At 38.5% G+C, this 12,778-nt stretch overlaps 2 protein-coding genes across 2 annotated transcripts; both read right to left on the bottom strand.

Moving 5' to 3' along the window:
- Window positions 1-1,666: 1,666 nt before the first annotated feature.
- Window positions 1,667-3,410, bottom strand: LOC109376641 (nephrocystin-3-like). Its single transcript, XM_019632707.1, has 3 exons — window positions 3,173-3,410; window positions 2,771-3,012; window positions 1,667-1,751 (listed from the first exon to the last, which is right to left on the bottom strand). The coding sequence occupies exons 1-3, from the start codon at window positions 3,386-3,388 to the stop codon at window positions 1,667-1,669; spliced, it is 543 nt and encodes a 180-aa protein (XP_019488252.1). The 5' UTR covers window positions 3,389-3,410.
- A 2,754-nt stretch (window positions 3,411-6,164) lies between these two features.
- On the bottom strand, window positions 6,165-10,106 carry LOC109376640 (nephrocystin-3-like). The gene is made up of 4 exons (XM_019632706.1): window positions 9,657-10,106; window positions 7,790-7,915; window positions 7,081-7,231; window positions 6,165-6,211 (listed from the first exon to the last, which is right to left on the bottom strand). The coding sequence occupies exons 1-4, from the start codon at window positions 10,050-10,052 to the stop codon at window positions 6,165-6,167; spliced, it is 720 nt and encodes a 239-aa protein (XP_019488251.1). The 5' UTR covers window positions 10,053-10,106.
- Between the last annotated feature and the right edge of the window lie 2,672 nt (window positions 10,107-12,778).

Here is a 12,778-nt window from a genome sequence, read left to right as displayed (position 1 = left end):
AGAAATAAGGACAAAGAGGTAGAGTTGTGGCAGAAGTTACAAAAGAATATGGACGGTTATAACACCTTAGCTGCATGGTGAAATAGTTGATTAGTTTTTGCCTATATGAAGAAATAATGGTGGCATCTTCCATGTACTCCAGTCTCACTGTTTCCCAAGCCTAGGAAGAAAAAAGTATTGCAGTCTATTTTCTGCAAGTAACTGTACATCTAACAATGAATTTGTAAAAAGGAATTTATTATTTCAATATCACAGTTGCATAATAGAAATGGCATTAGAATGTTTTAAAATTCAGGATGTATGTATGTGATAAACCGATATAAGAATTAAAATTCCTGTACTAATGTTTTAAGAACTCAAAATGCATATTAATTCAAACTTTTAATTAACACATTAAGAAAATCAGAAATGTAAATGTTGAATCATTATGTTGTACACCTGAAACTAATATAATGTTGTATGTCAATTATATATCAGTAAAAAAAAAAAAAATCTCAGAAATGTGGACTGAAAAGTACTAAAAAGAGTAAATTATATTTAAGGGATAAACAATACAGAAGATAAGCATGTGAAATTACAAGTATTTCATACCCCAAAATACAGTACAGTAGGTATATTCAAATGAAAGACTTCATTTGCATTTGTATACAAGTGTCAACCAATCATGGCATTGCAGATAATAAGAATTATAGTAGTCAATATTTCCTCAGCATTTACTACATGTGGTAGACATCATGTCTAGTATCTCACAAGGACCAAGGATCATATCAGTTAATTCTCTTCACAACCCCTGTGTAAGCTGGAAAGGTCTGCCCAAGGCTTAGAGAACTTGCCCAAGGTTACATAGCTATCAAGCTATGAAGAGCTGGGTTGTAAACAGAGGCCCATTCGCTTACAGAGTCCAAGCTCTGAATACATATATAACTATACCAGCAATTCAATGAAACCCAAAATTGAAAAAAAAAAATTTTTCTCTTCCAGAAAGAAACTACTTCTTAAAGTAATAGCCATCTCATAAAGGTACTACATACGATTATTAGCCAATAGACCTACTGGCTTTAGGTTACACATCTAACCTAAAAACATTGCAAAAAATTTTGTAATGTCAAATTTCAGATTTCAATTTTCTCTTGTAACTGAAACATTTAAAATAATATGGTATAATATAGCATAATATAGCATGTAATGACATGTTGACATCTATAAATAAAAAAAAATCATTAAAATAACATTTACCTGTAGATGTTGAAACTTGAGCAAGCCACAACCGTAAGTCAACAAACACATTTGGTGTAAACTGTGAATAAGGGAGGTCAGGACAGCCCAGGACATCTCGGGATAGAGCTCCATCAGTTCTGACTCACTCACGCCATTGTGACTAACATTGACGAGGCAGAGAACCTAGGTAGAAAAACAAATGAACAAAGATCATAGAGCACCTCTATAGGTAACTAACAGCCAATAAAATGTCCATAGCTCTTTTAAGCTTACTGACTTCTTATTCAACTTTATCATTCAAATGATTTAACCAAGAAAAAGATTTTTTAGAATAAAACATACTTCCCAAAAGATACTAAGAATATACATATAGTGAAAATAAATAAAGGAAACCTCATTTAAAATGGAGTCAGGAAGCCGTGAAGGGGAGCTGTTCATGCACATACCACTACTGCAGCCTGCATGACCAGNTCCTTGTAGCTTTCTGACGAATTTTAAAAGATTTTTTCCTAAAATGTTCAGCTTGTTCATATCTTAAAAAAAAAAAAAAAAAGTAAAGTAAGTCAAACAAAAGAAATGTCCAAAGTATCATATTTCAGTGAGATAAAAGCACTCCTTTCCTAGTATAAAGCCTCTTTTGGCTATTAAAAATAGCATTATTTTTAGAAGTGATAGTGATACAGGATTAAAAATCTTTCACAAAACCCTTCATAAGACAAAATCTAATAAAACAAATCTAGTCCTCTAAGGAGTTGACATTTAACAGATTTTTACCTGATTTAACTCAATTTGTTTTAAATTAATTAAAGTCTAAAATTTTCATTGGCTATCTCACCTTCTTCTATAAAGGCTATTTTTTGTCAAATATAAATTTGAAATTCATACAAATGTATGTGAAACAATACTTATAGAAATTAAAAGAAAAAATTCCAATATGTATCACTATGATACAAAAGAAATGATTTCTGATAAAGAAGATGCCATCCAGTGGGTGCCTAATAGATAAGAGACACTTTTTATTATACCAGGGATCAGTGAACTTTTTCTTTAAAGGACTAAATAGTAAATATTTCAGACTTTGTGGGCCATATAGTCTCTGTCACAACTGTTGAATGAACTCTACTGCTAAAGCAAGGAAGCAGCCATAGATGATATGGAAATGAAAAAACGCAGCTGTATTCCAGTAAAACCTTGTTTAAAAAAATAGGGGGCCATCTGGTCTTGGCCTGCAGCAATGGTTTGCAGCCCTGTGTTAGTAATACACTCAATATTACAAAGCTAGTCAGTGAAGGAGCCCGGATTCAAACCTGACTGTATGACTCCAAAGTCCATGCTCTAGCTCCGTGTATTTTCAGATAGAGTTGAATCTTACAGTTCTAATTTTGTGTTTACCCTAAGAAGACCCAGACCAAGTAATGGTATTTGAACATGGTGCATTCAAAAGAATATAAGATAAGGAAAGGTTCACAGCCACAAAAAAAGCCCACCACATGAGTACAGCTAAGAACAGTAACTCCTCATAAAACAAGAGGATCAGTGATCTAAATCTTACTTATTTTGTTTCTGGTACAGAGTTGCAAGGGCCTCAAGTTCACGAGCAATATGCGGATGGTCTGCACCATAGGCATTTTCGGAGATTTCCAAAGCCTGTTTATACAGTTGCTCTGCATTGCCAAACTTCTTCCACTGAACGTACACACTTGCCAGTTGGTGGAGGGACTGAGCTACTCGTGGGTGATCTGGATCTAAAGCGGTTTCTCGAATTTCTAGAGACCTCTGCAAAGGCACCACTGCCTGGGGAGAAAAAGATGAAAGGCCCTTTAAAGTGAGCGAAAGGTTGTTAAGATCTACCATCTGATCAGCCGCAGCAAATGAAAGCTGCATGAACTCCGGGGAAAGAGAGCAGAATAAACAAGAAAAACCCACACTGGCTCCGACTCCCTGCTGAGGTTACCTGACTGAGCAGGCCTAGGTCCTTGAGGAATCGTCCCAGGGTTTCATAGAGGTCTGCTAAGCACATCATGCTCTCCTCGCCCTCGCAGTTTTTCTCATACTGCTTCAGCGAATCAAAGTATTCTGCTGCCATTGCACTTTTGTCTTTGCCAACAAACTGCCAGTAGCTCAGCAACTCAGCGAAGTGTCCTCTGTCCCAACAAATAACAGTAGTCATTGAAAAACAAACTTTAAAACCCACTATCGAGTGGAAGTGCCAGATTTCCGATCAGAACTCATATGGACAATGTATTAGTAGGCAAGGATAGTGTAGCGAGGTAAGACTATACACTTGGACCGTCATATGAGTCCAGAGCTTCCTGGCTATGCAATAACCGTAAGCTGGTTGTCTGACCTCTTACCCGTCAACATCCTCATCTGCAAAATGGAGACAATGACACTACTTGCCACAGGGGTTACTATCAGGAGATTAGGGCACAGCAGGTGCTCCATAGTGTTGGCCGTTACTATTAATATTATTATAGCTACTCATCAATGGGCATCTATCAGAATCATTTTTAGACACCTCATGATATGCAGTCAACTGCTGAGTTCACCCAACACACTATTTTACATGATGGGAATTAGAAAACAAGAAACGAATGAAACATAGGCCAACTGTCCTAGAATATCTCCTTTGCATTTGCATCAAACAATTGAAAAAGAAAAGTAAGCTTATTCATCTGTAGATGACATTAATTAGGATGGGAGAGCCGGTAAACTAAAGAATGAATCTGGTTTCAAAGGAATCATGAAAAATTGGAATGGAGAGCAGACATAAATTACGAGGCGCAACAAAGAAATTTGAGAGAGTTCACTCAGGAGCAAAAAACAAATTACACAGCTCTTATGAGAAATGTCTAAATTTCTAAGTGAGACAGAAAAACCCCATCACGAGGCTTAGTAGGTCAGAAGCTTGGCTCATAAGCAGGTGTGGTTCTGACACTGGCAAATTCAAACATACCAGAAAAGACAAACAATATATTTATGAAAAAGGTTAATCCTTTCTTTAAACTCAACACCAGTCAGATTCTCTGTAGAGCCCAGTCTGGTTTGAAGGCAACANCAAACTATTTTGCTAGCAATTATGATTTAATTGGTATACTAGAAAACATATGTAAACATGCCAAGGATTACTTACCATTTTCTTATATAAGATTGCAAGATGCTTCACTGTGTAAGCCAACGAAGGGTGATCAGGAGCTAACGCTCGTCTCCGAATGTCTAAAGCTCGTTCATAAAGTTCTTCTGCTTTATCATACTGCTTCTTTTCATTGCATAGAGCCGCCAGGTTATTCAAAGACTGGGCACAGTCAGGATGATCGGGTCCTAGAACCCGCTCCCTCATTTCTAAGGAACGCTTCAGGAACTGGTCGGCTGTTCTATGAACAAAAGCCCAAAATGTTTGAAACAGTTTATTCTCTAGGAGTCAGAATCTCTAGCACTAGTTAGGTGGAGAACTGAGGCATTTTTATTCTTAAATCTAAGATGGTTAAAATGAAGGATTCAGCTCAAAATTCTTTCTCGTCCTCTTTCCCCCCTTCTCTTCCTGCTCTTTTTCAAAAATTAAATTAAAAATGCTTTCCTGATAGTGTGAGGGCCTAAAATATCTGCATGGTTGCCTCAATTCTCCATTTCACTAAAAAACAAATCCATAAATATTTTCTAAAACAAACTTTTTACACCCTTTAACATTATTAGACCTAACTCAAAAGATTTTGGTATTCACTCTCTCTCTTTGGGGTTAGTGCTAAATAATTTTAAATAAAAGGACCTTTTGTGAAGTAGGGTAAATACCTATTACATTGTTTTGATATCCAAAGTATAAAATTTGTTATATTTTTCTGATATCCAAAGAAGCCCCCAAATACTTCTTTTCCAGAAAGTATAAATACTAATGTCATTTTAAGTCTTGTGTGTCCAGTTAAACTGAAGAATAAGACTTGTACCGATCTATTAATACCTTCCTTTCTTTATTCTCCCTTAGTCCCGAGTTTCTTTTCCTGGGAGGCCTCACATACAAGACCTATGTAAACTCACACTTCGTAAACATATAAAACATATGAGGGAAGCTACAGAATAACTTTTTAGTTACTAAAAAAACAATGTGAATGGAAACAGTAGAAAAGAATAATGCATGAAATGTGTATCAATTTCTTCTAGCTTGACTTGATAGAAATGTGAAACAGCTTTGCATCTAAGAGACAAAATGGATACTTGTTTTCATTATTGATAGCATGGCACTCACTCCAAGTTGTTCTGAAGATAGTAGAGAACACCCAGTTCATTGAGGGTCCGAGCATTGTCAGGTGTGTCCTTGCCTAACGTAAGCTCTTCTAACTGGAGGGCCCGTCTCCGCAAAAGGGCAAATCCATACTGGAGCAAACACAAAAAATTCACAGCAATCACTAGNGTATCAATGTAAAATTTGAAGGAAAGAATTTCAAAGAAATACTATTGCTAGCACATCAGTAATTAATATTGGTAATTCATTAGGCTGCGAGATAAGGATGCAAAGAGTCCAACCTCTTTAATCTCCCAGAGCAACAAAATTAATGTCTGAATCAATAGGTACTTATGTACTTACTGATTTTTTATATAAATTATATTTGTCAGAATATCTATATGGCATACTTCACTAAACATAAGTAAATGGTAGTTGGGCTAAATCTCTGACAAAACTGAAATGATTATTTGTAGGTCTTTGAATCTCAAATGAGTGACATTCTATAGGGCAGTCCCTCTTCATGTTTAAATAAAAATATGAAAAAAGATCTAAGAGGAAATATTAACTTGTTTTATTAACTTGCCAAGACAATTACAATATAATAGTTTTGAAACACTGTACATTTTAACATATGTCAATACTGAAATAACCACTAGGATTAATGTGGGGGCATAAAAACATCTTCTTAGCCTTTCTAAGCCATTAAGAATCACTTCATTCTATTTTCTCAAAAGTTAGTAATAAAAGTAGGATGCTGGTCATTTTCCAGTGGTACTAAAATGCAAATTAAGAGGGAATTGTCAGTGGCCATATTTCACTCCAAAATGTATCAGTTTGTAAGAATATAATTAGTTTTCTTATAAATGGGAGAGCGACTGCATTTTCCCATCTCATTTCAAATAGAATCTTTTTCAGTATCAGTCACACTTTATTAATATTTTCTTGGAACATGGTAGACCCTTTCATGCTATGATTCCATCCCATACTATGATTTTATTTCTAGAAAAAACATATTTTATATGTTTAATTATAAAATAAAAACTTTTTGAGGAGTTCACAAAAGTGCACTGAAAACTACTCAATGAAATATTATGCAGACATTCTGATAGTTGTAAAGAATACATAGTTATGTGGAAAAATAATGTGACAGAGACTACTGTCTTCCAATATCCATTTTACCCGTCTTCCTTTAGTAACAGAACCGCAAACTTGAGGTGGATATATAGCTTTCCTGCTAATGATTATCACACTTTCCAATCTTCCTAGGTGTAGTTCTGGCCAATGGGATTTGAGTAGGAGTAATGTGTATAGCTTTCAGATTGTGTTTTCAAAGAAAGGAATGTATTCCTATCCCTCTTCCCCTGGCTAAAATGGATGTGATAGTGGGACCTGGACGAGCTGTCTTGGACCAGGGAGAGAAAAGTTATGGGTTAAGGTTGGCAGAGCAGCAAGACACGAGGAATCTCAGCCCCTGACAACATCATGGACATCTTGGAAAAGAGCTGTCATAACTGCTGAGAAAGAAAGTGCAACTCTATGTGTAATAGCAATCATTTAGAAGTGAAAGAATTCAAAGTGGGCTCTACAATATCATTACACCTATACTGGACGCTCAAAGTATTATAAAAAGGAAATAAACTTACCAGTAACATCTGTACAGTTGTCATCTGAATCAGACTCCCCAGGATCAAATACTTGGATCCCTTGAGCCTGTAGCCTTTGAAGTTTGCTCTCCAACTCTCGCTTGGCCCTCAATAAGTCCTGAATTTCATTTTCCTTGGTCTCCCTAAAAATCTTTGAAAGAATTTAAATTTTGAAAACTTTTCTATAATAAAAACGTTGTATCATCAACTTTTAAGGGAAAAATCTTTCATTCATAAAACCAATATTCATTTAGTTCTTGATCTCCTCTTTTGTAGGATGAATAATCTGAGTACTTCTATTTCACTGTTATATAACTGGAACCCTCTGGAATTCTGGCAGGATGAGTGTCTGTGGTGTGGGGCTGTCCTGTGAACTGCATAATGTTTAGCAAATCTGTCCCCTTTCCATTAAATGCCAGTAATGCCCTCTCATACAAAACATTCCCAAATATCTCCAAATGCCTTCCCCCTCATAGGAACACTCCATTTTTTCTATATCCTTATTAAAAAGTTCACTTTTATATCTCTTCTTAGAAATGATCTTAAGTTTACCAGGTTCAACTCAAAAATGTAAAAAGTGCTCTACTCCTTGTAACTTAGATGACTCCTACATCACTTACTTCTATTTATTCATCACAGCATTATATGAACTTCGAAAATATACTGTTTTTAGTCTGTATCAGTTTGGGGGTAAAAATGTACGGAGTACCTTGAACTGCCTTTTAACTTTATCTCTGTCATGTTCAAATGTAGCTGCTCTCTCCATTGCTTGGTATTTGGCTTCCAAAGCACTTTCCTTTTCCCGAAGTATCTTCTGGTAAGTTTTTTGAAGTGCCTGGAACAATTTACCTTGTTATTTGTAACAAAAATGGTATTCTTCCCAAATGTTACATTATTTTACATACATATCACATATCTTGGAATTTTAACAATTGACTGACTATGTTACCAGTGATCAAGAACGGCATATTTCCATTTTATTTAAACACAACAGGAAAACGCAAACATGCTTGAACTGTAATAAATGAAGACACTTCAACATTAAGCTCTCAGTGGAAATTAATACTTTTTCTTCACTGCATCAGTTCTTAATCTTCCCTACACCACACTTCTCTCATCTTCAAGCTTACAACTAAGCTTAATTTGAAAGACAATTAATTCTGGGAGACGGTGCACCCCTAGCTTCCATGTCTTACTCATCTTGTTATCCACAGGACTCCTCCAGCTAGTGTCTGACTGGCTGGATTAAATAAATACTGAAGAATTTTTTTAATGCCTAGGTATGTGAGAAAGGAACCAAAAGGATTACCTAAGGAATCAGGGTTGGTAACAGGAGGAACCTGAGGCTGGCATTTGTCAACCTTTCCTGCACTTCTGCCTGGTTGGTCCAGACTTCTTTTCTATCTCCATCTCACAGTCATTTCCTATGTGCAGTGTCTACTGGACAGTGGCTTCGATGCATTAAATCAGATATCTGAAAGGCATAAGTCCATTTTATACAGGCAAGTGCATTAAGACTGCCCAGTAGGGGAACCACTATGACAACAGATAGAACTGCTGATAAGTATGTCTTCCCAGATGACAGTGCCAATTATACAACAACTAATGGGGTTGGGGGCTGGGGAGGGGGAGATAATTGACAAGAATGCCTAGTCTAGAAGGAAAAAGGCTTATTCCTTTTAGAAAAATCACTCTGAGGTATTTATTCAGTTCCTAGTGTGATAAGCCCAGGAACACTTGGGCTGTCTAGAAGTCTCTTCCATAGTGGAAAAAAAAGAGGAAACAAACCACAACCCTCAGAGGGGCCCAAAACCAATGACACAGTCTCACAACTTTGTTCACAGAAAAGCAACCTTTTGCTTTTTTTAATGAGTTAAAATAGATCTACTTACTACAGGGACGGCAGGCAATAATTTTTATTTTATTTTATTTTTTTAGTAAATTAACCAAATGGATTAAGAGAATTTGACTACACCTCAACCACAGCAGTTAAGATGGTGAAAATAAGGGCTTTCTAGAAAAAATGACTTTAGGATCATTAAAACCCAAGAGCTATGAGAGCTACAGTACTTGGCAAAGAAACCAAGACAAGTGCCCCACCTTGGAGGTAAGTAAAATTTGAGGCGTATGGGGAGTTGCAAACTCCTAGTTAGAGTTTGATGAGTTGCTTCAACAGATGTCACCCCAATCTTGTGTGTGTATGTGTGCCCTGTGTGAACCTACTACTTCCTTGGAACCCCTGGAGATTGGCATTTGCTGTTTCTGGGCACTTTCAGGCTAATTGCTTCAAGGTGTCCGAATGAATGAATCAGAAATAGAAAAGGGGTGGCGTTAGTTAAGGAATCAGTTTAGACCCCTAGAGAATGTACCCTCAAATTAAAATGCAGAAGGGTTTCTGCTCAACTTTCAAAATTTGGTTTGCAGAGGAGACAGAATGGACGAGGCACGAGGTCAGGCATCCAGAGTCCAGCCTGGCAGTGTCGCCAAGTAGCTACGAGGCCATGGGCAGGACGCCCGGGGCCTCAGTGTCCCGGGGGTAGCGGCCGCCCCCGGTGCGCGCCCGGGCTGGGCGTTACCTGCAGCTCGGCCCGCAGCCGCTTGTTCTCCGTGTCCAGCTTGGCCTCGCGGCGGCCCATGGACAGCAACTCCTGGTTCTTGCTGACCCGGAAGATCTCGTACTCCTTCTTCAGCCGCTCGTACTCGGCCACCGCGTACTCCAGCTCCGGCACCGACGAGCCGGTGGACTTGAAGCTGGCCCCCAGCAGCCCGCCGCCGCCGGCCCCGCGGGGCAGCGACCCGGGCCCGGCCCCTGCAGCCGCCGCTCCCGTGCCCCGGCGGAACGAGCTACGCAGCAGGCGAGCCTTGGGCTTCACCTCCACCGGGATCTCACAGGCCTCTCCGCCGCCTGCCCCGTACGTGTCCTCGATTACCTCCCCGCCCGCGGGGCTCACGAGCGACGAGGCGGTCCCCATGGCGCCGACAGCCGCCCCTACCCAGGGTCCAGGACGGGGCGGGATGGAGCGAGGGGGGCGGGACCCAGTGAGCGGTACGGGGCGGGGCAAGCGGGATGGGGCGGGGCTTCAGGACGNAAAAAAAAAAATTCTATTCTGTGTCTTGGAGCAATCAATGTCACCAGTGGTCTTTGCTGGGGTACCAGTGGTTTCAGTCAAATGTCACGGAACTCAGCCACATGGGCTGTTCAATTAGTTTGCTACTTGAAAGGAGCCTACATTCCCAGGCTGGCCTAGGGTTTTACCTATAATACTTATTATTCTTGAAATACACTGAGTCAAAAAGAAAGTTCAAGATGGCATAAAACGAAAAGTAACCATATGCTATGTAATGAGAATGAACATTTCAAGACATATTTGCGACTAATTCAAAAGGCATAACATAAAAAATGATTTTCATTTTGCTAATAGATAAATAATTTGACAGTTTTAAGAAAAAGAGTGGAACTACTTATAAAACCTCAGATCTGCGATCTGGTATTGAAATTCCGAATAGGTCTTAGAGCTGCGTTGGACACCAAATTATATAAAAATAATGAGAATATTCTTTTAACTAAGAATACTATATTATATAACTGAGGTTTTGTATTCTACTCTGCAACCTGCTATAACTTTCAACACCATCCAAGATGCACAGGGAAAGACTAAAAGCTAGTGTTTCTCAGTACATCTACATTAGACTCGCACTGCTCAAGTAAACGCCTGAGAATTGAGACCAGAAACTCAGTTATTAGAACCTGATTGGCCAACCTGGCTGGGGAGCACCATGTGATTCTGATGTGAATATGTAACTTCATCAGCCCTGGTCAGTGACAGCACCAGTGCATGATGGGTGGACAGTGGAAGACACCGGCATACAAGTCTCATGCCCTGCTGACAGTAGTTCTCCCAGCACAAGATCATAGGACATGAACAGTCACTACCATTAGCCAGGATGATTGGCCAATGGCGCGCGTTACCTCTGTTGACATTTGCAAAGGGTCCTTCCACATCGATAGAGCTGTGGGCGAGCTCAGGGCCCCTGCAGGACTGCTGAAGCTGGATCATGCTCCCTATGGAAGGCTCACTTCCCAAGGCCCCGCCAGTCCAATATTCGCACTGGGTTCCAGCAGCTGTTAAAGCAAGAGATTTTATCTTGTGAAAACCAAATTACTGAATGTCCAACAGCTTATCNTCCCACATAAAGCTCATTTATAGACCCATTGTTCCCAAATTAAGACCCTTGCTATAGAAGAAGGAACACAGATTTGGTGCCAGAGGACCTTGGTTCAAATCCCAGACCTGCAACCTACTCTCTATATGCTCTTAGACAAACCTAATCCGAACCTAGGGTTCTTCATTTATAAAATATGATAATGACAACGATACCTCTCTTATAAAATAATAACGATTTAACATTTATCATGTGCCAGGTATTGTGCTAAGTACTTTACATGCATCAACTGGTTTAATCCACCCAACAACCATGTGAGGTAGATACTATTAGTTATTCTCATTTTACAGAAAAGAGTCAAAGTTTAGAGCTAAGTAACTTGACCAAAATCCATAGTCAGGAAATGGTAAAATCACAACATAAATATAAATAGTCTCAATTATAAAAGTCCTATAAAAATACAGCTGTTAGCAACAGCTACTATAATATTCTTTAAAATATTAGTTCTTATATTAATTTAAAAAAGCGCTCCAAATTATTTGAACTTGGACACAGATTCTTTGTGCATTTCAAATTCTGTTCGTTTTTGGGGTTTTTTTTTAGATATTTAAGGATGCTGAAGGAGTGCTCTGCCTATTGAATTAACTACTCTGCTTTGTTTTCTGAATGTTTGATATTTTGATTCCTCTAAGAATGGGAAGAATAGATACCTTTACTATTTTTATCAAATTTCCTAGATATACTAATCTGGTGAATTTCAGATGGTTGCATAATGAATATGTGGTTGATAAATCCTAATCTGTAACTAAAAAAGTTTGATATTCACAACGATATTTAAATCTCACATATCTTTCATATAACAAATACATGCCTAAGCACATGTCTCCACATGGATAATCAAGCCACGAGGGCAGACACTAACATAAATATTAACCTTGACTATATTTAGGTGAAAACACAATCATAATCCAGCCTTTCAGTGGAAACTGATCTTTGTTGGAACAATACTCCAAATGCTTACTTTCTCAAATCCCAACTCATGGGCTGAATTTGAAGCCTGTTGGAAAGCTTCCATTTGCTCTTGTTCATCATGTATGTCCCACAGAACATCACCAAAGTCATCTTCTTCTGGAATAGAATCTTCACTGCCCAAATCCTTAGTCTCCAGGTCTGTGTTCTCAAAGCCTAGAATGTCCTGAACACCAGGAGCAAGCACATGAGAATGAAGGGAGAATGAAGGTCTCGCAGCAGCGTGAGCACACAGGCCTACGGTGGGCTTCACCTATGAGGAGGGCAAGTCCCAAACCAGGACCCTTGTATGGTACCCAGAAAAATAAATTTATAACTATAAAAATAAGCTCTAGCATAAAGAAAAAAATAAGAATTATTAAAATAATAAAAACAAAGACCTCTCTCTTTTATTAAAAATAAAGTTACAGGGGTATTTGACTTCCATGGGCTCTGTTTTCTGAAAAATGTTACACAATATCTTTGTTTATGTCTGGCTGGTGAATAATGTTAAAGGTTATGCAAA

Source organism: Hipposideros armiger, unplaced genomic scaffold, assembly GCF_001890085.2.
Source record: "Hipposideros armiger isolate ML-2016 unplaced genomic scaffold, ASM189008v1 scaffold_1165, whole genome shotgun sequence".
NCBI classification, from domain to species: domain Eukaryota; kingdom Metazoa; phylum Chordata; class Mammalia; order Chiroptera; family Hipposideridae; genus Hipposideros; species Hipposideros armiger.
The sequence above is the reverse complement of the archived record's forward strand: the minus strand, read 5'-3'. Positions and strand labels throughout refer to the sequence as shown.